General features: G+C 51.8%; 1 protein-coding gene across 1 annotated transcript; it reads left to right on the top strand.

Moving 5' to 3' along the window:
- Window positions 1-1,633: 1,633 nt before the first annotated feature.
- On the top strand, window positions 1,634-17,182 carry Cdcp2 (CUB domain containing protein 2). The gene is made up of 6 exons (XM_021159199.3): window positions 1,634-1,712; window positions 6,271-6,618; window positions 9,531-9,866; window positions 11,161-11,514; window positions 13,829-14,007; window positions 16,856-17,182. The coding sequence occupies exons 1-6, from the start codon at window positions 1,634-1,636 to the stop codon at window positions 17,180-17,182; spliced, it is 1,623 nt and encodes a 540-aa protein (XP_021014858.1).
- The last annotated feature ends 5,533 nt before the right edge of the window (window positions 17,183-22,715 follow it).

Here is a 22,715-nt window from a genome sequence, read left to right as displayed (position 1 = left end):
TCCATGGAAAAGCCAGTCGCTCTGCTCTGACCATTCCCGATGCCCTTTGCTGAACACCTTCCAGGTGGCCTCCTCTGCCAGCAGCCTAGGGCTCCCCTGGGACTGCCTGACAAAAGGACGGGCCAGAGGCGACATGTGCTCTGGCAGATGGACAGCTGGGTTCCTCTTGGGTAGATAAAAAGCGTACTTGTTGTGGTGTGGTGAGCCAGGCTGGTAAGACATCCGTTCCTGGTCTCATGTAATCCTACTGGAGAATAGCAGGCTGCAGCTACCTCTTTCTGTGGAGGAAGCTGGGCCTCAGAGAGAATGTCTCACTTTCACAGACCCCTCAGCCTGGCGGTAGGGCAGCCAGGACTGACTTCAAGCAATCAGAAACCACAGGCCAGGCTCTGCCCTTCCTAGGAAAGTGGGCACCTGTCCCATTTCTCATCAGTGCCCCCAGGCCTAGTACAGGCTCTGCACAAATGCAACGATTAGACATAAAGAGGGGTGGGCTAGGGAGAGACGGTGAAGTCATTTCCACACTCATATTGAGGACTTGAGTTTGATCCTTAGCACCGCCCCCCCCCCCAGTTAAAAAAATCTCAAGCATTTATTTCAGCAGTTGGGAGGTAGAGGCAGCCAGATCCCTGGGGCTCATGGATCAATTCTAGATTCAGTAAGAGACTCTGTTTCAAAAATCAAGGTGGATGGTTCTGGGGAACAGCACTCAAAGTTGGTCTTTGACCTCCACACATCTGTACCCCCCTCCCACCCACCCCACCCCCACCCCCGTGGGATGAGCTGACTCAAAGGGAAAGAAAGACTCCTGGAGGAAGAACCAGATCCCATTTGCTGCTGGGCACAGCTCTGCTGAGGACTCTTCTGCAGGCCCAGCTCCCAGCACAGAGCCTGGATGCAGAGCCCTGTAAATGAGTCTCTCGGACCAGTGAAGGCACGGTTCCTGTCCTGGCCACACAGCAGGCTGCGGCCCACGTCTATCACATTAGAAGACTCCCGAGTGCCGATGCTGCTGTTCCTGATGCATTCTTCCTTGAAGAAGGCTCCCGTCATCAGCCGTCCACAGGTCCTTCTCACTTGTTCTGTCTGTCCCGAGAACCGTAGGCTCCTTTTGACTCCCTCGGGAGTGGAGAATGGAGAAAGACAGGAGTATGCGCCAGCTGAGTGCTTCAGCATTCTGAGCACTTACTGCATACGTTAGCATGTGCAATCTCATTTCTTTTTCCCAGAAGCAGGGCTGCATGGCTGTACCTGCTGGATCAGAAGGCCAAGAGGGAGTGAAATGGCTTGATCAGGATCCCCTGGCCAGTGGGAAGCTGAACTGGGATAGATCTGGCCCTAGAATTTAGAGCCCCTTTCTCCACTGTCTTATTCCAGGCCCAACCTGCTCCCCTTCCTGATACAGGGTGGCCATTGCAGTTCTCAGTAAGTGTCAACCTGGTGACACCAGATATGTCACCTCAGTGAGGAGTGGAGGCTCCTAGGATCGGTTTACTAATTCAAGGGCCCAATGAATTATTCACACCACCATTTACCTGGAGGCCCTTCCAGCCTCACCTCTCTTTCCCCTCTCAGACCCTTGGATCCTGACCCCTGAACTCAGCCTTTGGTGCAGGGAGCCCCTGGTGAGGAGATGCTAGCTGAGCTGGGGGCCTGCCTACTGCTGGCAGTGGTACTGCTGGACTCCGGTCCTGGGACCCAAGCCATGGAAGGTAGGTGATCTGGCCACTCACAACAGGGCTGATGGGAGGAGGGTGCAGAGGAAGTAGGGGCTCAGGAAGCCCCAGCCAGAAAGCAGGGGCCCCTTTGGAGACCCGGCTGAGTTGAATGTGTGCTGGCCCCTAAGACGCGCAGGATGAAGGACAGCATTGAGTGAGACCTGCCGTGGGCGTCACACACATAAGAGCATTTAATCTGCAGAACAAAGCCCCTGGTGAGGGACTTCTCCAGATGAAGGAAAACAGGGCTTGAGCGAGGGCTTAGGTACAAGGCCACACCATTGTGGCTCATGAAGGGAGTGGCTCAGAGGTGCGGAAGTCCGCCCACCTCAGGAAGGATGCTCTGAGATCTGGGAACCCACCGTGCCTCCTGCTGCAGCCCTCGGTGCCAGCTTCCTCGCGGTGCCATTTGGTGCCTCTGGTGCTCTGGCTTCAGTGTGTCTATGTCCTTGCTGGGAACCACGAGGTTCTCTTTCTAAGAATGCCTTGTCCTGCTGTCCCTCTGCCTGGGAAAAAGTTTTTCCTGAAGTTTCTTAGAAGGATTCTGTTTCTCTTTAAAAGAAGTTTCCAATTACATTTATTGTGTGTGCAGGGGGCATGGGCAGAGGGCGCATGCACACGGGCATTCTGCATCCATGGGGGTCAGAGGGCACGCTGTGGGTCAGAGGGCACGCAGTGGGAGTTGCTTCTCTCCTTCCACCACGCGTAGGGGGGGGATTAAGTTCAGGTGGTCAGGCTCAGTGATGAGAGCCTTTATCCACTGAGCCACCTAGCCAGATCCCTTTTTCTCTGTTCACCCTTAAAGCTTAAGTCATGTTGTCACTTCCTCCGTGAAGTCCTCCCCATCCTTGGTTGGCCTCTGATGCTCTTTCCCCAGACACCCAGAGCTCTCCGGGCAGACTGATCCTAGGATGCTTGTGTCACTCTGACCCTGCAGGTGCTTTCTGTGAAATCATTTTACTGTTCCACAACAACCTTGCCGGGGACTGGAGGGAGGGACTCAACAAGCTGCTTCCTACAATTTGTCTTCCCCAAGCCCAACTAGGGCCAAGCGGGAAGAGGCAGCTTGCCAGTCACTCTATTGTTGGCACAAAAGGTTTGGGCACACTGGGGTCTCAGTCCATGCTATTTACTAACCTCAAAGTCTTGGGTAGCTTTGGCATGAGCCTGAGGGTCAGTGTGCCTGGCTGGAGCTTTATAAGCAAGATTTACACTTGTGCTGGTGCCGGGGCCACCTAGGCCACAGGAATTCCACTCTGACACTAATGTGGTCAGCGTGGGAGAAGGACCAGAGTGGATACTGAAAGAGGTCCGTCCCCCCACCCCCATCTTCTGGCCATAAGGCTATGAACCAGACGCCATTCCTGGCACCAGCCTGCTCAGACAAGGAGGAAATCACGTGACCTGGCTCCTGCACCACCCTTGCATTACCTCTGTCTGCCTGGCAAGACCGAGGCTAGCGCCAGGTTCGTGGCTGAGGTCCGCAAAGGGTGGGTTATGCCCCCACCCTCCATCTTCACCAGTCAATCCTCTGTGGATCTTGGTGCTCCCCTAATACTGCCACCCCCCTAATCCCACACGATACAGCACACCACAGGTGTGACTTTACCCCGCTTGCCTGACTCTCCTCAGCCCTACCCCTCCTGTGAGCTTGCTCGGGAGAGAGGCTTAGTCCAAATCAGCACAGACCTGCTGTTGTGCCATGTCCTTCTCGAAAGGACATTATTCAAGTGTGGAACCTCATGGCGTTAGGAACATTCTTGTTCCTAAGCCAGGCAGGTCTGTGAATTCAAGGCCAGCCTGGTCTACAGAGTGAGTTCTAGGACAGCCAGGGCTACACAGAGAAACCTGTCTGGAAAAAAAAAAATCCAAAACCAACCAAACAAAAAGAGGAAAAATGAATGTTTCTGGGGCTGGCAAGAAGGCTCAGCACTGGCTGCTCTTCCAGGGAGCCTGGCTCAGTTCCCTGCATCCATGACACCAGGAAGCTCACAACTCTCTCGTTCCAGGGGATCGAGCACCCTGGCAACCATGGGCACCTACACTCATGCATACACTCCATACAGACACACTTGAGCACACGTAACTTAAAACAAAAATAAATCGTGAAGAAGGTGGAGGAAGAGGGGAAGGAGGAAGAGGAGGAGGGAGAGGAGGAAGCTCCTTTGTGGGGCCAGTGAGACGGCTCAGCAAGTAAAAGCATTTGCCTCAAGAGTCTGACGGCCTGAGGTTGATCCCTAGAACCCACAGAAGGTTTCCCGAGTCTGCGCATGCATTCTGGGGTGTTTCCCCCATCTCCGTGATGCACACACACACACATCTACACACATAGCAATAAATAAAATCTATGTTTTAAAGATTTACTTATTATTTTTGTTTTATGTGTGTATTTTGTCTGCCTGTGTGTCTGTGAACTCTTTGTATGCCTGGTATCAGATCCCTTGGAACTGGAGTTACAGACAGTTGTGAGCAGCCATGTGGGTGTTGGGAATTGAACCGAGGTCCTCTGGAAGAGCAGGAAATGCTCTTAACCACGGAGCCATCTCTCCAGACTCAAAATTTAATTTTTAAAAAAATTCTTAAAAGTGTGTTCTTTTATAAGCTGAGGTGGTAGCTCGTTTGGTAAAGTGTTTGCCATGCAACCAGGAAAACCTGAGTTCAAGATCCAGAAGCCATGGAATAACGCCATGTCTGTGATGCTGGGACTGTAGGAACAAGCAGAGTTCTGGGCACTGGGCGGGCAGCCTGGCCTACTTGGTGAGCTCCAGACCAATGAGAGAACGTATCTTAAAACACAAGATGGATGGTCTCTGAGGAACAACATCTGAAGCCTCCACGAGCACACAAGTGCACACACTGATGCTCCTTTAGCTGGGGGTAGTGGAACATGCTTGTTATCCTAGCACCAGAACCAACTCAAGAGAATCCAAGTAATACTGAGGCCAGACTGGTCTACAGAGTGAGTTCTGGATCAGCCAGAGCTCCATAGAAAAAGTCTGGCTCAAAACAAACAAGCTAATAAAATGTGTTTGATTCCTTTTTAATGTAGGGAACAGTGGTGCGTCTCTGTAGTCCTAGTCACTGGGGAGGCTGAGGCAGGAGGATCACTTGAGTCCAGGAATTCATACACAAATACACACAAACACACACACACAAACGCACACATGTATGTGCGTGTGCACACACACACTTTTCATCCTAGCACCCCGAAGGCTGAGGCAAGATCTGCAGTTCAAGGCTAGCCTGGGCTCTATAACTAGAACTTTACCTCAAAAAATAAAAAAGAATTACTCTATAAATGATGGAGTGTATATTTGTTTGTTTGTCTTTTTTCGAGACAGGGTTTCTCTGTATAGCCCTGGCTGTCCTGGAACTCACTCTGTAGACCAGGCTGGCCTTGAACTCAGAAATCCACCTGCCTCTGCCCCCCAAGTGCTGGGATTAAAGGTGTGTGCCACCATGCCTGGCTGGGCTTATTTAATACTTGTTAAATTAGCTCTTTGGCATTCCATACACATATACAATGCATCCGGATCACACACTCACTCTCCCTAACTCCTTTCCGCCTCTGTCAAGCCTATGGCTGCTGCTGTGGTTGTTGTTATCAAATCATTGTCTTTCTATGTAGCTCAGTCTTGCCTAAAACTTACAGTCCTCTTGCCTCAGCCTCCAGAGTACTTCCTTTACGTATGTGTGCGTGTGTGTGTGTGCTGCTACACCAGACTTGTATCTTTTTAATTGTGTTTTCCAAAGGCCTGAACCAGGTGTACTGGCACACACTTGTAACCTCAGCATTGGACAGCCTGGGGCAATAGAATTACAAATTTGAGGCTAGTCAGTGGCACCCTGTCTTAAAAACCAAAACAACAAAAACTTATCTCTGATTTTCAAAAGCTCAGCAGCATTGAGTGTGCTTCCCAGAGAATGCCTGTGTGGCCGACCACCTAGGCTTTGGCTTTCCCTCCTGCCAACCTTTTACTTGGCAATAGCACAACATTGATGATGCTATCTAATCTAGCATCCCATTAAAAGTTGTCAAATCTGGTTTTATAATTGCATTTCATTGTGTCCCTTTAAATTATTGTTTTCTATTTATTTACTTATTGTTTATTTACTTATTTTTGAGACAGCATCTCTCTATGTGGCCAGCCTGGAACTTCCTATGTAGACCAGGTTGCTCTTGAACTTGCAGAGATCCGCTTGCCTCTGCCTTCCTAATGCTGGGGTTAAAGGTGTGCCCACCACTCCCTGTTCTCCCCAGAGCTTATCTCTCTCCTGTCTGCTTCACATTCTGCTTTCATTTATCATCTTCCACCAGAGCATCACTATTCCTGCTGATCTCCCAGCACTGAGCACTGCCCAGTGTTCAGTGTTTGTTGCATGACTTGAAGAACACTTCCCCAGTAGCTGAAAGATTTATGCATGCTTGAGTGAGCACAGGCAGGAACCCAGAGTGATTCAGGACCCTGTCCTGTTTGCTTTCCAGCCGCAAGGACCCAGACTTGTCCTCACGACTCCAATGACTCTCAGCCATTCTTTTCTCTTGCTTCAGGTGTCAAGTGTGGGGGTGTGCTCTCAGCTCCATCTGGGAACTTCTCCAGCCCAAACTTTCCAAGTCTGTATCCCTACAACACGGAGTGCAGCTGGCTGATCGTGGTGGCCGAGGGCTCCTCTGTGCTGCTCACCTTCCACGTCTTTGACCTGGAGTACCATGACACCTGTGGCTTTGACTTCCTGGAGATCTACAACGGGGCCTCTGGAGACAAGGGCAATCTGCTGGGCAGGTTCTGCGGCCAGGTGCCCCCGCCACCCTTCACCTCCTCCTGGCATGTCATGTCTGTCGTCTTTCACTCAGACAAGCATGTGGCCAGCCGAGGCTTTTCTGCAGGCTACCAGAAAGGTCAGGGGGGCACTCGGCAGGAAGGCTGGCCCGGGGCAGCTGCAGGGACTGGGGGTGGGTGGGGGACGCAGAGCACAGAGGAGGTGAATAAGCAGCATTTTAATGTAGGCCCCTCTGCAGTCAGGATGACCTCCATTTAGCACAGCCTACGGGGTGGGGGTTGGGGGTCAAAGGTGGCTTCCTCCACACTCACGACCACCCTGGAAACCACTCCCTGCTACCCGTATACTTCCCTGCCACCTCCATGGCTGCTGGGTCCCTTAGGCAGCTCCCTGAAAGGAGGCCCGCAGGGCTCCTCTGCCTTTGACCTTCTCTCTTGGTGTGACAGCAGGCCATAGGAGTGTCCATGTTGTTGAAATCCCATGGCTTCTGCCTGTGGTTTCTCCTCTCTTGGGGCTTTTCACCCAAAGCATCACTTACTGGGGCTCCTGAATCCCTGACTTCCAAGCAGATCTGTCACCGGCCATGGCGCCTCATGAGGTGGAGACCCGGCCCTGCTCTTCAGCCTTCTTGCCTCCTCCCTTCTGTCTTTGAGCTCCTGTGCACACACCCAAAACTCCTTCTTTCTCCCCAGGGCAAGATCAGATGCCTCTGTGTCAGCCCACGTAGGACAGCCACAAATGCCCCTGTCCACAGGTCCACCCCTAGCAACCCTAGGGTTCAGGCAAGACAGCAGCCCTGTTGAATTTAGAAGCATGGAACTGTGGTGTGTTAAAACACAAGGTCAAGAGGCTCCTCTGACAGAGCGTGGGAACCATAGGCCTGGGGGGTTGCAGGACATTAAGGTATCCAAGTCCTGACAACACATGAAATGCTTTCCAGCATTCTTACAAACAGGAATAACTGATAGCAAACAGAGCTGTCTGGTTAATCTTTGAGATCTAATAAGATAAAGGCAGTATTTTAATGATATGCATTCATTTCACAATTCACATTTGTGTGCATAGGCATGCATCTGTGTACATGTGCGTTTGTTGCATGTGCGTGCATGTAAGCCAAAAGTCAATCTCAGATGTTGTCCCTCGGGAGCCGTTCACCTTACAGAGACCTGGGTTCTCTCATTAGGCTAGAATGGTTGCGGGCCAGTGAACTCCAGAGAGCATCCTGCCTCTGCCTCCCCAGCTCTAAGATTACAAGCTCAAGCCACCATTCCTAACTTTTGTGGGGATGCTGGGAGTGAAACGTGGGTCCTTATGCTCAGTCAGCAAACACTTTAACAGCTGAGCTCCTGCCCTGGACCCAGGCTCATATTTCCAACATGCACTTGTGAAAAGCCGGTCCCTAAAAACTATGGATGTTGATAGACTCCCCTGGGCTAAATTTTTCTGTATAAGATGTGTAACTTTGAGCCGGGCGTGGTGGCGCACGCCTTTAATCCCAGCACTCGGGAGGCAGAGGCAGGCGGATTTCTGAGTTCGAGGCCAGCCTGGTCTACAAAGTGAGTTCCAGGACAGCCAGGGCTACACAGAGAAACCCTGTCTCGAAAAACCAAAAAAAAAAAAAAAAAAAAAAAAAGATGTGTAACTTTGGCTTCTGTCTTTTATTATATTGAAAGCTATTGGACTCGGAGAGTGCTCTGTGGGTGACTTTTGGATCCCCAGCATTCACATGAGATACAGGAACAGCCATGCACCCCTGTGACTCTCCTGCTGGGGCTCATTGGCCATCGAACCTAGCTGGAAACTAACAAGTTTCAGATTCAGAGAGAGAGACTGTCTCAGAGAGACAAAGCAAAGATGATAGAGCAGGATAGCAGTCCTCCTCTGACCTCTAAACATACATGCACCTGCATGGGCGTGAACATCCACACATATATGTAAGAACATGTAAACATATGTAATCCACACATATATGTAACATACACGTTGGAAACGCAGCATAAGAATGAACTCCTGAGTATCTGTCTGCTCAGGTTATAGATATTAATTGATGGGATATCACAGACTATCTCCACCTACCTTCTCATTTCACAGTAAATCTGATGCCCAGAGAGGAAATACTATTGCCTACAATAACGCAGTTGTGCAGGCGGTCCTGGGACAGGGAGCTCGGGCCTCAGCTGCTCACAGAATGGCAGCTCATCTCCTGGGCTCCAGTTCTGTCTGCTAACTGGATGACCTGTCCATGTGCCTTGGCTCTTGTCGCCTCAGTGTTGCCTGCCAATCTCCATGTCTCTGAGGGCTTTGACAGTGTCTTTTCTATTGCTGTGACAGAACCCCATGACCGAGACAACTTATAAAGGAGAATGTTTAATTTAGGGCTCACGGTGGCAGAGGGTCGGAGTCCACAGCTTGATGGGTAGCAAGGCAGGAGGCAGGAAGGCACAGCTGGAGCAGTAGCTGAGCGCTTACCCCTGGGCCCACAAGCTTCAGGAGGAGAGATAGCTAACTGGGAATGGTATGGGCTTTTGAAACCTCAAAGCCTGACCATGTGACACACCTCCTCCAAAAAGGCCACACCTCCTACCCCTTCCCAAATCATACCACCAACTGGGAGCAAAGTATTCAATTATATGAACTTATGTGGGGCATCCTCCTTCAAACTACCACATAGTGTAGAATTCCCCATTGCCCTCCACTCCTGGAGTGACATAACTCAGGTCTATGCTTGTTCCCTAGTGGGGTTCAGCATCCCCCTTTAACACACTTCCCCATCTTATCTCACCCCCTTACTCCCACCTGGGGATTCTGGGCCTTCAAATAAACCCCTTGTGCTAGGGTCTTTATCCCCCAGGCCTACCTGAGTGAACTCAGGCCTAGACAGATAAGTTACTTGGCATCTCTCTGTAAAAGGTGGGTGCCATGTGGGTCAGGGTGCAGATCTGTGCCTGCCACGCGTGTGTGTTTGTGGAGCAGTGTTTTGGTTGTCTGGCTCCCTGGGGAGGAGGTCAGCTCAAGTGGGCTCCCTTGCAGATGTGTGTGGCGGTGTCTTGACTGGCCTGTCAGGGGTTCTCAGCAGCCCTGAGTACCCCAACAATTACCCCAACAATGTGGAGTGCCACTGGCTGATCCGCGCCTCGGGACCTGCCGCTGTCAAGTTGGTATTCGTGGACTTCCAGGTCGAGGGCAGTGACGAATGCATGTATGACTACGTAGCTGTGCTTGGAGCTCCTGGACCTGCCCACGGGCACCACTACTGTGGCCGCACCAGACCCCCCACCCTCGTGTCCCTGGGCCATGAGCTGCAGGTGGTCTTCAAGTCTGACTTCAACATTGGAGGCCGGGGCTTCAAGGCCCACTACTTCTCAGGTAGGAGGGGCCAAGACTATGGTAGGGCCTGCGTACTCCTGCCTGCTGCTCTGCTTGGGGACTCAAGCTTGCTTGTGTCCTTGGGGCTTGGGTTTTCTGCATTTCTCAAATGGCTTAGCATACATTTCTGGGCCAACACCAAGGCCTAAGCTGGTCATGTTCTTGCTCAGATGGGATCAGTCCCATCTAAATGCCTTAGAGCAGTGGTTCTCAACCTGTGGTTCGTGACCCCTTTGGGGATCAAACAGCCCTTTTGCAGGAGTCACATGTCAGATATCCTGTATACCAGATATTTACATGTGACTCATGACAGTAACAAAATTACAGTTATGAAGTGGCAACGAAGATAATTTTATGGAACTGTGTGGTGGTGGCACATACCTTTAATCCTAGTTCTTGGGAGGCAGAGGCAGGAGGATCTCTGAGTTCAAGTCCTGTCTGGTCCACAGTGTAAGTTCCAGGACAGCCAGGGCTACACAGAGAAACCCTGTCTTGAGAGACCAAAATAATAATAATAATAGTTATTGTTATTATTTTATGGTTGGGGTCACTACAACATGAGGATCTGTATTAAGGGGTCACATCATAGGAGGACTGAGAACCACTGCCTTAGAGAATTAGATACACTTATATCTACCTCATGCCACCTTTGTCCAGCTCCCTGTCGGGTGGTGAGCTCGCTCCTTTTCCTGTGCCTGCTGTGCTGACATGATGTGTGTATAGAAGAGTGGATGAGCTTCAGAGAATTCACAGCCCACTGAGAAAGATGGGTGGTGCAGTGAAGAGCCAACTGCCATGAGTGCAAACAGGTGGAATCACGGGGGACTTCCTGGAGGAAGAATCAAGCAGAGCCTCAAAGAAGTCAGCCCAGGGGCATGAATGGTATATACAGAGGCACAGAGGGCAGAGGGCAGGCGGCTGAGAGCAAGGCTGGCATGTAGGCAGAATGTTGGCTTTTATACCTGAGATAGACAAGGGTGTGAGGCACAGAGGAAGGGTCCGCCTGGCTCACAGCTGCAGAGGCCCAAGGCTGTCAGCTGTGGTCTTTGGGCCTGTGGTGTGGCAGGGAGCAAGGAGTAGAACAAAAACTGCTCCCTCGTGACAGGCAGGAAGCAGAGACATAAAAAGGAAGGGACTAGGGGCCCTAGTGCCCACTTTCGAGGGTGTCCCCCCAGTGAGCCTCCCAGTAGGCCTGGTGTTCTAACAGTTCTACCACCTCCCGGTGGCACCTCAGGCTGGAGACCCTGACCTATTTATCATTTATTTGGTGTGAGGATAACTTCCTTCTTCCCAGGAGAATGCCAGGAGGTGTTCACGGCTGTGCGTGGAAACTTCTCCAGCCCACAGTACCCTGGCGCCTACCCCAACAATATCCGTTGCCACTGGACCATCCGCCTGCCCCCCGGCTACCGGGTCAAGGTCTTCATCCTGGACCTGGGCTTGGAGGAGCCCAACAGCCTAACCAGAACCTGTGACTTCGACCATCTGGCAGCCTTTGATGGGGCCAGTGAGGAGGCACAGCTGCTGGGGAAGTGGTGTGGGCACCACCTGCCACCGCCTGTCACCTCGAGTCGCAACCAGGTCCTGCTCCTGCTACACACTGACCGCAGCACCTCCGGCAGGGGCTTCTCCGTGGCCTACATCGGAGGTCAGCTGGGTTGAGGGTGTGTGTCCTTGGGAACTCTGCGGCCCCTTCCTGTGTCCACTGTGACACAGCCCCTCCACTGACTCCTCCAGACCCCACTCAGTCGCCTACCCTGGGGACCTTTGAGGCCACTCCAGTACGGCCCTCATTTATTTCCACTGTCACCTCTTTTCATAGCTTCTGACTCCCTGATTCCTAATTCCCCCCACCTGGCTCCCTTTCCCATGGGCTCTCTGCCTCTTGGATATTTGATCCAGTTTCCAGGATTGAGGCACAAAATATGTCAAGTTATCAACAGTCAGTAGGCAAAAACACTGAGATGCCACCAGCCTTGCTTGCATCATTCTGAAGTGCTGGCTGGACAAAGGGTACTAAGGTGTCCTCACCCAGCAGCGTGCTAGCCAGGCAACCCCTGTATGGGGCCAGGGACTCGGAATTTCCTAAGGGCACTGCTGAGATCCTTATGTTTGCAACAGAACTTCTGCCAAGGCTGGGAATGGAGAAGAGAGGTGGAAGCCACAAGAATCCTGTTATCCAGAAAGCCCGAGCCTTCCAAAGCGCTCTCAATGCTTTGTGCTGGGTCCCTGTGGTTTCAGTCACGTGGCCATGCTTTTCTGCAGAGGTGGCTGGGAAGCTGGTATTAAGGTTTTTCTAACTTTGGTAACGTGGACTCGGTGGTACAAAGCTAGCAAGTCCCCGAGTCAGGTAAGGAGTAAGGGCTACAGGCTCTGAGGACGTCTTTCCCTCATCCACTCCGGCCTGGCCTGTTCAGCAGTGAAAGGAGCCTTTTCCCTCATCCCTGGCAGTTGAGGAGTTAGGGAACCCTGGAAGTGGATTGGAAAACAGTGGCTACAAGCTGGTGGCCCATAGAGACCCTCCTGGTCCTGGCTCTGTGAGAAGAAAAGGTGGGATTCTTGACATAGCTTCCTTTGATTCTCCATGGACAAGGAGAATATTGTGAGACCAGGTGCCATCTGGGTTCTGCCCAGTGACCTGGAGTCTCCCCTTAGCTCTCCAGATCCTGATTTTCCCCTGTACAGCAGGAATTTGGATTGAAGGGTCTTCCGGGGCCAGCTTGCCTCTGAGAGCCCAAGTCTCCAACCCAGACTGGGCAGCGCTAAGTGATTTAGACCGCCTCTTCTTGCAGCATCTTTGGAGATGAGTGTGGGGGTGGTTGTCATTCTGGCTCCTGTTCCAGGACCTTCTGTGCTCTCTACACAGCCCCCTGTGGGAGCCTAGGGTCAGACAGGGTACTCACACTGGACCAGCACCAGATGGGGCCCAGGCTGTAGGCAGCCTCTCCACAGGGAGGGCAACCACGGCATCAATCAGGGGTGACACACAGTTCAGTGCCACCGAGATCATCGTGGGAGACAGCGGACCCATAAATCCCCGCCTGCCCAGACACCCGAGGTTGAAATATGTCTGAGACATTTCCCGGAGAGGGCTGAGGGATCCAGGCCTCTGCCTGCGAGGCTCCCTTTTTCTTCCAGCCAGCGACCAACCCCCACCTGCCTCTGCCTTGCCTGCTCCCTGGCTCCTGCAGCCCCAGACACTCAGAGTCGCACTCTCACACAGCACAGGGCATGCTGGGAGCTGACCGATTGTAATGAGCAGACTGGTAACTAGGAAATCCTGCCCGCCCACCTCCCTCGAGTCTGAAATCCAAACTCAGCCACAATGGGCAGCTTCACCTCTCAGAGATTTGTTTTCAAAACTGAAGTGACTTGTGGTGTGCCCACCCTCCACGGCCATCACAGGGAGGGACAACAGGGTTCCCCCACGCCCTGCACCCAGATTCTTTTCTATCTTAGTGTGATGGTCCTTCACAGCATTCCTGTGCATCTCCACATTATTTGTCCTGCACATGCCGTAGTGTGGCAGGCTTCTTCATGTCTGTGTCTGTGTCTGTGTGTGCTGTGCAGAGGAGGCCATCAGTAGCTGTGTTTACTGAATGATAGGGTGAACAGCTGGCTGTGTGGCTAAGCGATAAGCACACTTATTGTGGTGAAGAACTAGTTTCCAGTCACTCCCATGCTCATTCATTCATTCATTCATTCAGCATTTTCTCGGCCTGCCAAGCTCTACACTGGCCTCAAAGGGACAGAAACAGTGGCACACTACATGCCTTAAGAGCTCACAGATTCAGGGGCTCAGGGGAGCAATGCACGCAATATATCTCAACTGAGTCCTATAGTCCCCATAAGTACCTTCCCTAGCCTGGAGTTCTGTTCCGTGTCTACCGTCCTTCCAGGAGGCTTAGGGGTAATGGTTCTGACAGCAATCCTAAGGACTCAGACTCCACCCTCCTTTCCAGTGGTGCCCATGAATGTGAGCTGTTCTCGCACGGACTTCCAGATCCTGATCTCTGCCCAGGCACTGGCCCCACTGGAGCGGACCAAGGTCTACCTGGGTAGCCGGAGCTGTGCAGCCCAGGAAGTTGGCAGTAACTTCCGGATCCAGGCCCGCTTTGACACCTGCGGTACTGAGTCTCAGGTAGGGGTTGGGGGGGAGGGAGGTATAAGAGATGGGCTCTGAGCCTTACTGAAGGGCACCTGCTGTCCTCAGTTTCCCTCATGGCTCTGATAGTGCACACAGATATGGATGCAGGCTTACTGGCACCCCACCCCCACCCCATAGTGAACAACCCTAAATTTCCTCCCTGCTCCTCTCTTTGAGAGCCCCCGGGAGTGAATGGAACCCCGATTCCTTTAATATGCACAGCTATCCCCATGCTCACTGCTCACCCATCCTCCCCAACCTGGTGACCCCAATACATCTCTGGGCTCCACAAACAAATGAGTTTCAAGTAAGGATCCATCTCCCTCCAAAGGCTGTGGAGCTTACAAACAAGATTTTCCCACTATCCTTGGATTCTGGAGGCTGTGAACCCAGGCTTGGGTGGATGGGTAGAAGGGGCCTGAGAGAGTCCCTGGTCAGTGTAATACCCCAACACCCTAAATTATGTCCTTAGGAGAATGCAGGAGGGGGTACGAAGAGAAAGAACAGTGGTGTGCCCCTGTTAGAGGCCCCAGCTCTGAAACCTGGGCTTCAGCAGTCTGGCTTGGCCTGAGGCCCCATGCCCTGCCACTTGCTTCTGGCCCCTGCTGTCCTCCGCTCAGCCACTGTCCTTTAAACACGAGAAGGGAGCTGAGGAACATTTGGCTGCCAGTCTGTCTTCACCTTGCTCCATGCCCTGAGGTCCTTAAGAATTTTCTTGGGACAGAACCACATCCAGTATGATGGAATGAAGGAGACAACGTTCCTAAGGGCTGGGATAGTGGCTCAGTCAGGAATGAGCTAGCCATGCAAGCATGGGGACAGGAGGTCCATCCTCAGACCCATGTTCATCTAAAAAGTAAATAGAAATGTTTAAGGTGGGTGTGGTGGTGCACGCCTTTAATCCAGCACTTGGGAGGCAGGGTCTCTGTGATTCTGAGGCTAACTTGGTCTACATAGGAATCTCTAGGCCAAACCAGACCAGCCAGAGCTACATAAGCTAGGCATAGTATAGTGTATGCTAGGAGGTAGAGACAGGCCCTCATGCTCCCCACCTCTACCACGTGCGTTCACTCCAGTCTTTACTATGTAGATGACCAGCCTCTCTTTGGTTCTCCTTTACTCACAGATCCTGCCTTACTCTGTCCCGTGTCCTGATTCTTTGTCTCAAAGATCAAGGCTACATGTTCCCCTTAAAGAGTGGGGGGCAGGCCGACCGAGGCAGGCTGACCGAGGCAGGCCGACCGAGGGCACAGATGCAAAGACTTCTTTGGGAATGTGGGATCCAGGGTCCTTCAGAAGCCCAAGCTTGGGAGAGGCCACAAAAACACTATGACACCCATTCACACCTTCCCAAGGGGGCCACGCTGTCTTGGATGATGGGATTTCTCAATTTCCTGCGCCTGTGTATTCCCTCCCATTTAGGCAGCTTCTTATTTCAGACACCATTCTCAGAAGTGGCAGCCTGACGTGGGGTAGCCTGAGGAGCGTGGGACAGTCTGAGGAGTGTGGTGTCGGGTGTGGAGTTGGCGTACATGTTGTGAAGTGGCCCCGTGTCACGGCACCCCTAAAAACCCAGCTTCTTAGAGGCTCGCCCTACATGTCTCACCCACTTAGGGCAACTTGACCCCTGATTCCCTCTTCCCTGGGGTGAAGGGTGCAGTGGGCAAGGCCGCTCATGCCGTGTTTTTCAGATGCTCTCCCCAGATCTAGAGTGGGTGGGTCATCTAGGGTGGTGGCTTTTAGTGACCAGAACCTCAACAAACAGTAGGGCCCCTGCTTCATACATCACTGAGAGAAAGACTCCCAAGGGAAGGTCACACAATAGGGACACAGCTGACAACAAGCAAGGCAGGGCCTCACTCTAAGCAGATGACGGCCTCTGGGCTCAGTGGACACAAGCTGCAAACCACCAAGGGTGGGAACTGACCAGCTACTCTTTGGTCTGAGTGACATATCACGGGTGATAGCACACGTAAGAGTTGGGCAGGCCAGGGTAAGAATATGGCCTCTGGATTGTATGCTGCATGGCCTCAGACAAAGGATTTAACCTCTGGGCGCCCCAGTTTCCTTGTCTGTAAAATGGGAATGTTAATGATACCAAGAAGGCTATTGTGAGAAGTAAAGGAATTGATACACTTAACTGGAGCCTCAACGGCCCCAGTTCCATAGTCTTTGTTTTTGAGACAGGGTATCAGGTAGTCTCGACTGGCCTCAGACTTACTATGTAATTAAAAGTGACCTTAACTCTGAGGTCTCTTCTTCCTACAAGTGCTGGCATTAAAGGCAGGCACCACCACATGTGGCCTAAGCATTGCCAATGGAATCCAACTCCATAGCTGCTGGGTTTGTGTTTTTGCTGGTACTGAGGATTGAATCAGGAGCCTCACACACACTAGTCAAGTGCTCTGACCCTAAGCTATGGCTCCCATCCTAGGTGTTCTTACTGTCGCTGTCTTTCATTCACCCCAACTCCTTGAAGCCAGAGCAAACACCAACTCTCACATTCACCTTTCTTATAATTAATTTACGTGTGTGTGTGTGTGTGTGTGTGTGTGTGTGTGTGTGTGTGTGTGTGTGTTGATCAGAGGACAACTCGTGAGAATTAGTTGTGTTCCTTCTACTGTTTGAGTTCCAGTGACCAAATAAAGGTTTTCAGCCTTAGTGGCAAGTTCCTTTTCCCATGGAGCCAACTGGCTGGCCCTGCCGCCCCCTTGATAGATGGGGACTCTGAGGCTGAGTGTGGAGTCTGTGGCTAAGCTATGGAGTCAGGCCGGGGTCTGTTGAGAGGCACTGGGGGAGCCTGAGCTTCCCTGGGCCTGAGCACGACTGTGTGACCCCACAGAGAAGAAATAACACGTCCGTGATCGTCAGCGTGTTGTACATCGACTTCTCCGCTGCTGGGCACGATGACATCCACGAGTATGAGGTGCGCTGTGAGCCGCGGCGCAAGGAAGCATCTGCCCACCTGCTGTCAGGGTCTGATCTGCTTGGGCCCTACGCTGCCACTGCTGAGCACCTACAGGAGGCCCCACCTGGAGATGAGGCAGAGGTCCTGGAGGGCCCAGGGACCATGGTGACCCAGGACACCAGTGATATCGTCTTTCTGGGCCTCTGCATTCTAGCCGGAGTCCTTATGATCATTGCCATTGTGGTCCTGATGCTGCTATGAGCAGGTAAAGAGCAGCTTGGGGGGCCCATAGCAGGGCAGGGTGGGGCTTGTGGACTTGTGGGTGGCCATCAGTCCATCGTGTTCCTCTCCAAGCCCATTTCCTAAGGATCACTGCTCTGCCCTGTTCCTCATGGGGCTCGGAGAAAAGTGTGTGTGGGTAAAGGCTCTGAAGACTATAGCGATTGCTCTTAAGTTAATTTAAGAATGTTCTACTACAGGAAAACTCCCGTATGTGTTTCTTGAGAGCTTGGATAGTTGGAGTCACAGGTGGCAGTGTGAATACACAGACCCATCCTGTTCTTTACCAACTCAGGGCACAAATAAGGGCACCTCTTAGCTTCTCAGACCTTCACGAGTAGGAAGTCTAGTATCTGTGCAGGGACTCCACCCTCCTTAAGTGACCCAAGTGAAGATCCTCTCTAAAGAACTCAACCCCTGCCTCCAGGAACCGGGAAAGAGAGCCCAAGCTCTGGCTAGTGCCGTTATTTCAGCCCCTGCCACACCATTGAAGACTGGTCCTGTGCATCCTAGTGGGTGCTCGCTCATAGCCGTATCAATGGCCGCCAGCTGGGTCCAGTTCCTATAGATGCCACAGGTAGACTGGGCACCATGCTCAGAGGAGAGGCTAGAGCTGAGGTGTTCCTTTTATGGTGGAACTTGTGTTTGAATGTCTTAGATCTTTGGCCAAAACATTGAAGCCGCATATGTCTCCATGCTTGCTCTGATGTTCATACCACCAGCTCTTCACTCAGGAGATGAGTTCTCTTTGGAGCCCTCTGAACCTTTTTCTACTCCTAAGAGCTGCTCCAGTCCCTCAGAGCTGCTCCAGTCTCTCAGAGCTGCTCCAGTCCCTCAGAGCTGCTCCAGTCTCTCAGAGCTGCTCCAGTCCCTCAGAGCTGCTCCAGTCCCTCCAAGCTGCTCCAGTCCCCAGAGCTGCTCCAGTCCCTCAGAGCTACTCCAGTCCCCAGAGCTGCTCCAGTCCCTCAGAGCTACTCCAGTCCCCAGAGCTGCTCCAGTCCCCCTCACTGACGTTTCTATGCTTCCATCATCAGATTAAGGGGACTTCCTGCTCTTCCCAGAGAGGATCTTTAGGATTATTATGCAAATTAGCACAGCCTTCTCCAGAGCTCTACTTGATAGCAAGAAGTGGAACAATCTTGTTAATGGAAAATAAACAAACGATACATTTATAATCTGCCGCTCATATAATCTGCTCACCTTTATAATGCCTAATGATCACTCAAGGTGTCTTTCCGCAATAACTGTGATCTCCAAAGTCAACCCGCTGACCACTAGGATCAGGTTACAAAGACGGAAGCCCCATTACAGCACAGCTCATTCGGCAACCCATGGACCATGCACCAGGTCTCAGATTCTGCCAGCTGTGCGAGGCAGCACACAGCAGCACACAGGCAGATGGGACTCCTGCCTGTGAGATGTGTCTGGAGTGGGTGGGCAAGCAGAACTGGAGAAGAAGGGGCAGCCAAGCTGGGACCTTGAAGTAAAGGCGGAGAGTGAAGAAACCTTGGAGGAAGAAGTGAATTATGCAGAGGAGAAGAGTAACCTAGATGCAGAGACAAACCAGGTTGAGTCCAACTCCTTCACCCCGTTAACGGAACGTCTGGGCTAACTGCTCTACGGTTCCCATCTTGTGGAGGGTGTGTGATATAGTGAATTAGGGAAACCAGCTGGCTGGCAGAGGTGTTCCTGCAGGGGAGTCCTCAGTTAGCCCCCGGCCTCTGAACCTAGCCTTTTTCTCCCCTGACCTCACTCTCTCAGTCTCTTGAGTTGATGTGTTAAACACTCGACCTTGGTTTCTGTCCTGCTTTTCGATCGCTGTGATAAAACGCCATGACCAAAAGCAACTCTTAGAGGGAAGGATTTATGTTAGCATGTCGTTTGTAGGCCACCACGAAGGGAAGTCTGGACAGGAACCTGGAGCAGGGGCCATGGAAGGATGCTGCTTACTGCCTTGCTCTCCATGGCTTTCTCAGCCAGCTCCCCTAAGCAACCTAGGACCCACCTGCTCAGGGATGACACTGCCAACATGGGTCTGGGTCCTCACACACCAATCATTCATCAAGATAATGCCCTATAGACTTGTCTATAGGCCGATTAAAGGCATTTTCTTTTTTTTTTTTTAAAGATTTATTTATTTATTATATGTAAGTACACTGTAGCTGTCTTCAGACACTCCAGAAGAGGGCGCCAGATCTCGTTACGGATGGTTGTGAGCCACCATGTGGTTGCTGGGATTTGAACCTCGGACCTTCGGAAGAGCAGTCGGGTGCTCTTACCCACTGAGCCATCTCACCAGCCCCCAAAGGCATTTTCTTAATTGAGGTTCCCTCTTCCCAAATGACCCTAGTTTGTGTCAAGTTGACAAAACCACAGTTAAAAATCAAACAAACAACAACAAACCCAAAAAACACCACCAAAAAAAAACCCAACCCAAACCAAACCAAAACAAAATGTGCAACTAGCAGTTTCCCTGCCCTAGAAGACTGGGCACATCCTGGATCCTCTCCAAGGGAGGCCTGGGGTCTGTGCTCTGTGGTGTGGGCTGTGTACCACTTGCTGATAATGTGTAATTCTCTCACTTTAGAGTGGAGGGAACTGATGTAGTGAAAGAAAAAAGTGCTTAAGGACGAGACTGTGACACACTGGTGTTGGCTAAGGAAGGAAGTCCTTCCCATCACCATCCCTAGCCTTGTCCTCTGGGTCCTTGTCCCTCCTGTCCTCCTCTGTTCCACTGCACTTTATCACTGATATAAGATAATGTCCCCACATGTCACCCTGCACCCTGTGCCTGCTTTGCTTTCTCCCTAGGATCTCCCTAAAATGTATTTGCAAACCATGGCATGTGCACATGGAACCCAGCCAGCCAGGGTTCCCTGGGGAGGGAACGCAAGGCTCCTTTTCCCCGATACCCATCTCCAGTGCAATGATGAGCAAGCCCCCCAGGACCCAGAAGAGTCCTCAGTGGATCCTGAGGGACACAGGAGACCACACAGGAATGAGCAAGGATTGTCCTCTCCTAATCTAGGGACAATCAGAATCCAAGTGAACAGCTCACCTTGCCTAAGTGCTGGAGGAGCTCAGAGGAGAACCTGGGCTTCGCTTCCAGGAGAGACTCACCGGGCACAGGACAGGGAGCAGCATCCCAGGACACGCCAACGCAAGGGGTCCTGAGGAGCACACCATGCCTGGGCTTGGGAATAGGGCGGGGCGAGGAGGCTCAGCCGTATACTATACTAGGTGAAGTCAAAAGGCAAGGTGAGCTGGAAGATTGCTTCAGGCACCAAGATGGCACCTCAGAACAGAAGTGTTCCCTGTGCCACAGGCCTCTGAAAGACTGCTGGACCAAGAGAAGCAATGAATGATACAACCCACCATGTTCTCTCTTGGTTGGCCCCATGCATGCCACTTGCAAGTAAATCAGTTGGCCCAGGGATCTGAGGCACGGTTCCAGCTGCCTCAGCCGCATGTGACGTTGGTTTATCCATCCATCTCCAAGAGGCCTTTCCCAGCATCCTCAGGAGCCTGGCCAGGCTGGCTGATCTCAAGAATCTGCTCACAGGGATTCAGGCCAGAAGAGGCAAACATTGGGAGGTGGTCCTGTAGCTGGTCCAGGCTTGTTCTGGGGCTTGCTGTCTGAGGAAGCTCTCTGAGCCTCCACTTCCACTTGGAAACAATAGCAGGAACATTTGTTGAAATGCACTGCAGGCCACACATGGCTCTAGATTTTTGTTTGTTTGTTTATATTTACTTACTCATTTTAATTTTCTATCCAGTAACTATTCCTGTTCTTTCTTTAAAAACAAAATTCAGGCCGGGCAGTGGTGGCACAGGCCTTTAATCCCACTAACCGGGCGGCAGAGGCAGGTGGATCCCTGTGAGTTTGAGGCCAGCCTAAGTTCCAGAGTGAGTTCCAGGACAGCCAGAGTTACACAGAAAACAAAAAACAAAACAAAACAAAACAAAACAAAACAAAACCTGTCTTGTAAAACCAAAGAAAACCAAAAAGTCAGGAGTGGGTGGTAACTAAAAAACCCCCCAAAACAGACAAAAATGACTTCAGGAAGGGCCAGAGTTTCACCCCAAAACTTACACAGTGGAGGGAAGGAGCCAGCTCCCAAGGGTGGCCTTCTGACCTCCACACCAGTCCTGTGGCATGCACACGCACACACTTGTACACACACACACAGGCATGCATGCACACGCACATACTAAAGAATAAAAAAGCAAAACCACCCAGATAGCAAACCAGCCTGCAGAGCCCAGATCTCAGGTGTGCTAAACGAGCAGGTGGAGAAGTCGAAGGGACAGGCGGATCCCTGCCATAACTCCGTGCTTCATGCCCGTCACTCGCCGGCTCTCCACACGGCAGTTCCGTTCATTTAGACTTCTAGATAACGCTGTGAGGTGAAGTGAATACTGTTGAGTGTACTTTCCCCAGTGAGAAAACAAGACACTATGCTGAGTGACTTGCTTCAGGTCACAGGTCACAGCTCCCCATAGGTGAAGGCGTGTCCTGAGACCCAGGGTCATTTTGGACATTTCCCTGGTTTGTTTATTTGATTGATTGATTGATTGATTGATTGATTGATAGGGTTTTCCTATGTAGCCTTAACTGGCCTGGACATTGCTATATAGATCAAGATGGCCTCAAACTACAGAGCTCCTCCTGCTTCTGTCTCCTGAGACCCTTTGGACATTAGTAACTGCTTAGGCCTCACTGCAGAGGGGCCATGGGACAGAGAGGTAGAGCTCACCCATACCACATCTCCAGTAAGAGGAACAGATAGGCCCTGTGTGCACTTCTTGTCTGAGCCCCTTAGCCCTTGCTCAGACTTGAAAGTTTTGTCTTGGCACAGAACTCTGTGCAGAGAGTAGGGTTTCAAATGCTGCCCTGGGTCACAGAGACCCACTCAGAGGCCAAGGAATGAATCTGGCTCCCAAGCCTCCAGGGGAGCCTTAACAAATGTCCCAGGTGACTTGTCAGAACTCAACACTATTTCCATGCCAGGTTTCCAGGAACTCAGGGTGAACCTGGACTGGTTCCCATGCAGGCCTCCAGAGTACCTGGGCTTTGCAAGGGCCACCCGTGTCCTTCCCCAAGCCAGTGGTGTGTGTGAGCCTTCCTCCTGGAAAACACTCCAAGCAGACTTCCTCCTAGCGTCTGCAGCATCTGCAGACCTTGGGGTAGCAGTTCCATCTTAGTCACACATGGACCTAGACCATGACTCAGTGGCTCACTGTGTCCCTGGCCACACTCCCAGAGTGCATCAGCAAATGTCCCAGCGGCTCCACACTGGGACACACAAGCAGTTTACCCTTCTCCCCAATCCTTATAGCCACCATACTTTGCAGGCAAGGAAGTTGAAGCTTATAGGCTAATGGAAGCCGCATGCTTGCTCTGAGGGTGGAAGGAGGAAGGAATGGGAGCCCCAATTCAGACCCTATTGGGGGCTCAGTCCATGAAAGCCGAGGAACCTCCCCCACCCCTCCCCCGCCCTCTGTGCCATCTCCC

This window comes from Mus caroli, unplaced genomic scaffold, assembly GCF_978045245.1.
Source record: "Mus caroli unplaced genomic scaffold, Mus_caroli_1 scaffold_6, whole genome shotgun sequence".
Classification (NCBI taxonomy): domain Eukaryota; kingdom Metazoa; phylum Chordata; class Mammalia; order Rodentia; family Muridae; genus Mus; species Mus caroli.
Note: the sequence above shows the minus strand (reverse complement) of the source record. Positions and strands in the feature narration are given on the sequence as shown.

Bases quoted from the DNA above. Each gene is read 5' to 3' on its own strand.
- Cdcp2 (XM_021159199.3), top strand. From the start codon at position 1,634: ATGCTAGCTGAGCTGGGGGCCTGCCTACTGCTGGCAGTGGTACTGCTG. The intron at 6,619-9,530 runs GTCAGGGGGGCA...GCTCCCTTGCAG, and splicing joins TTCTGCAGGCTACCAGAAAG to ATGTGTGTGGCGGTGTCTTG. The intron at 11,515-13,828 runs GTCAGCTGGGTT...CCTCCTTTCCAG, and splicing joins CTCCGTGGCCTACATCGGAG to TGGTGCCCATGAATGTGAGC.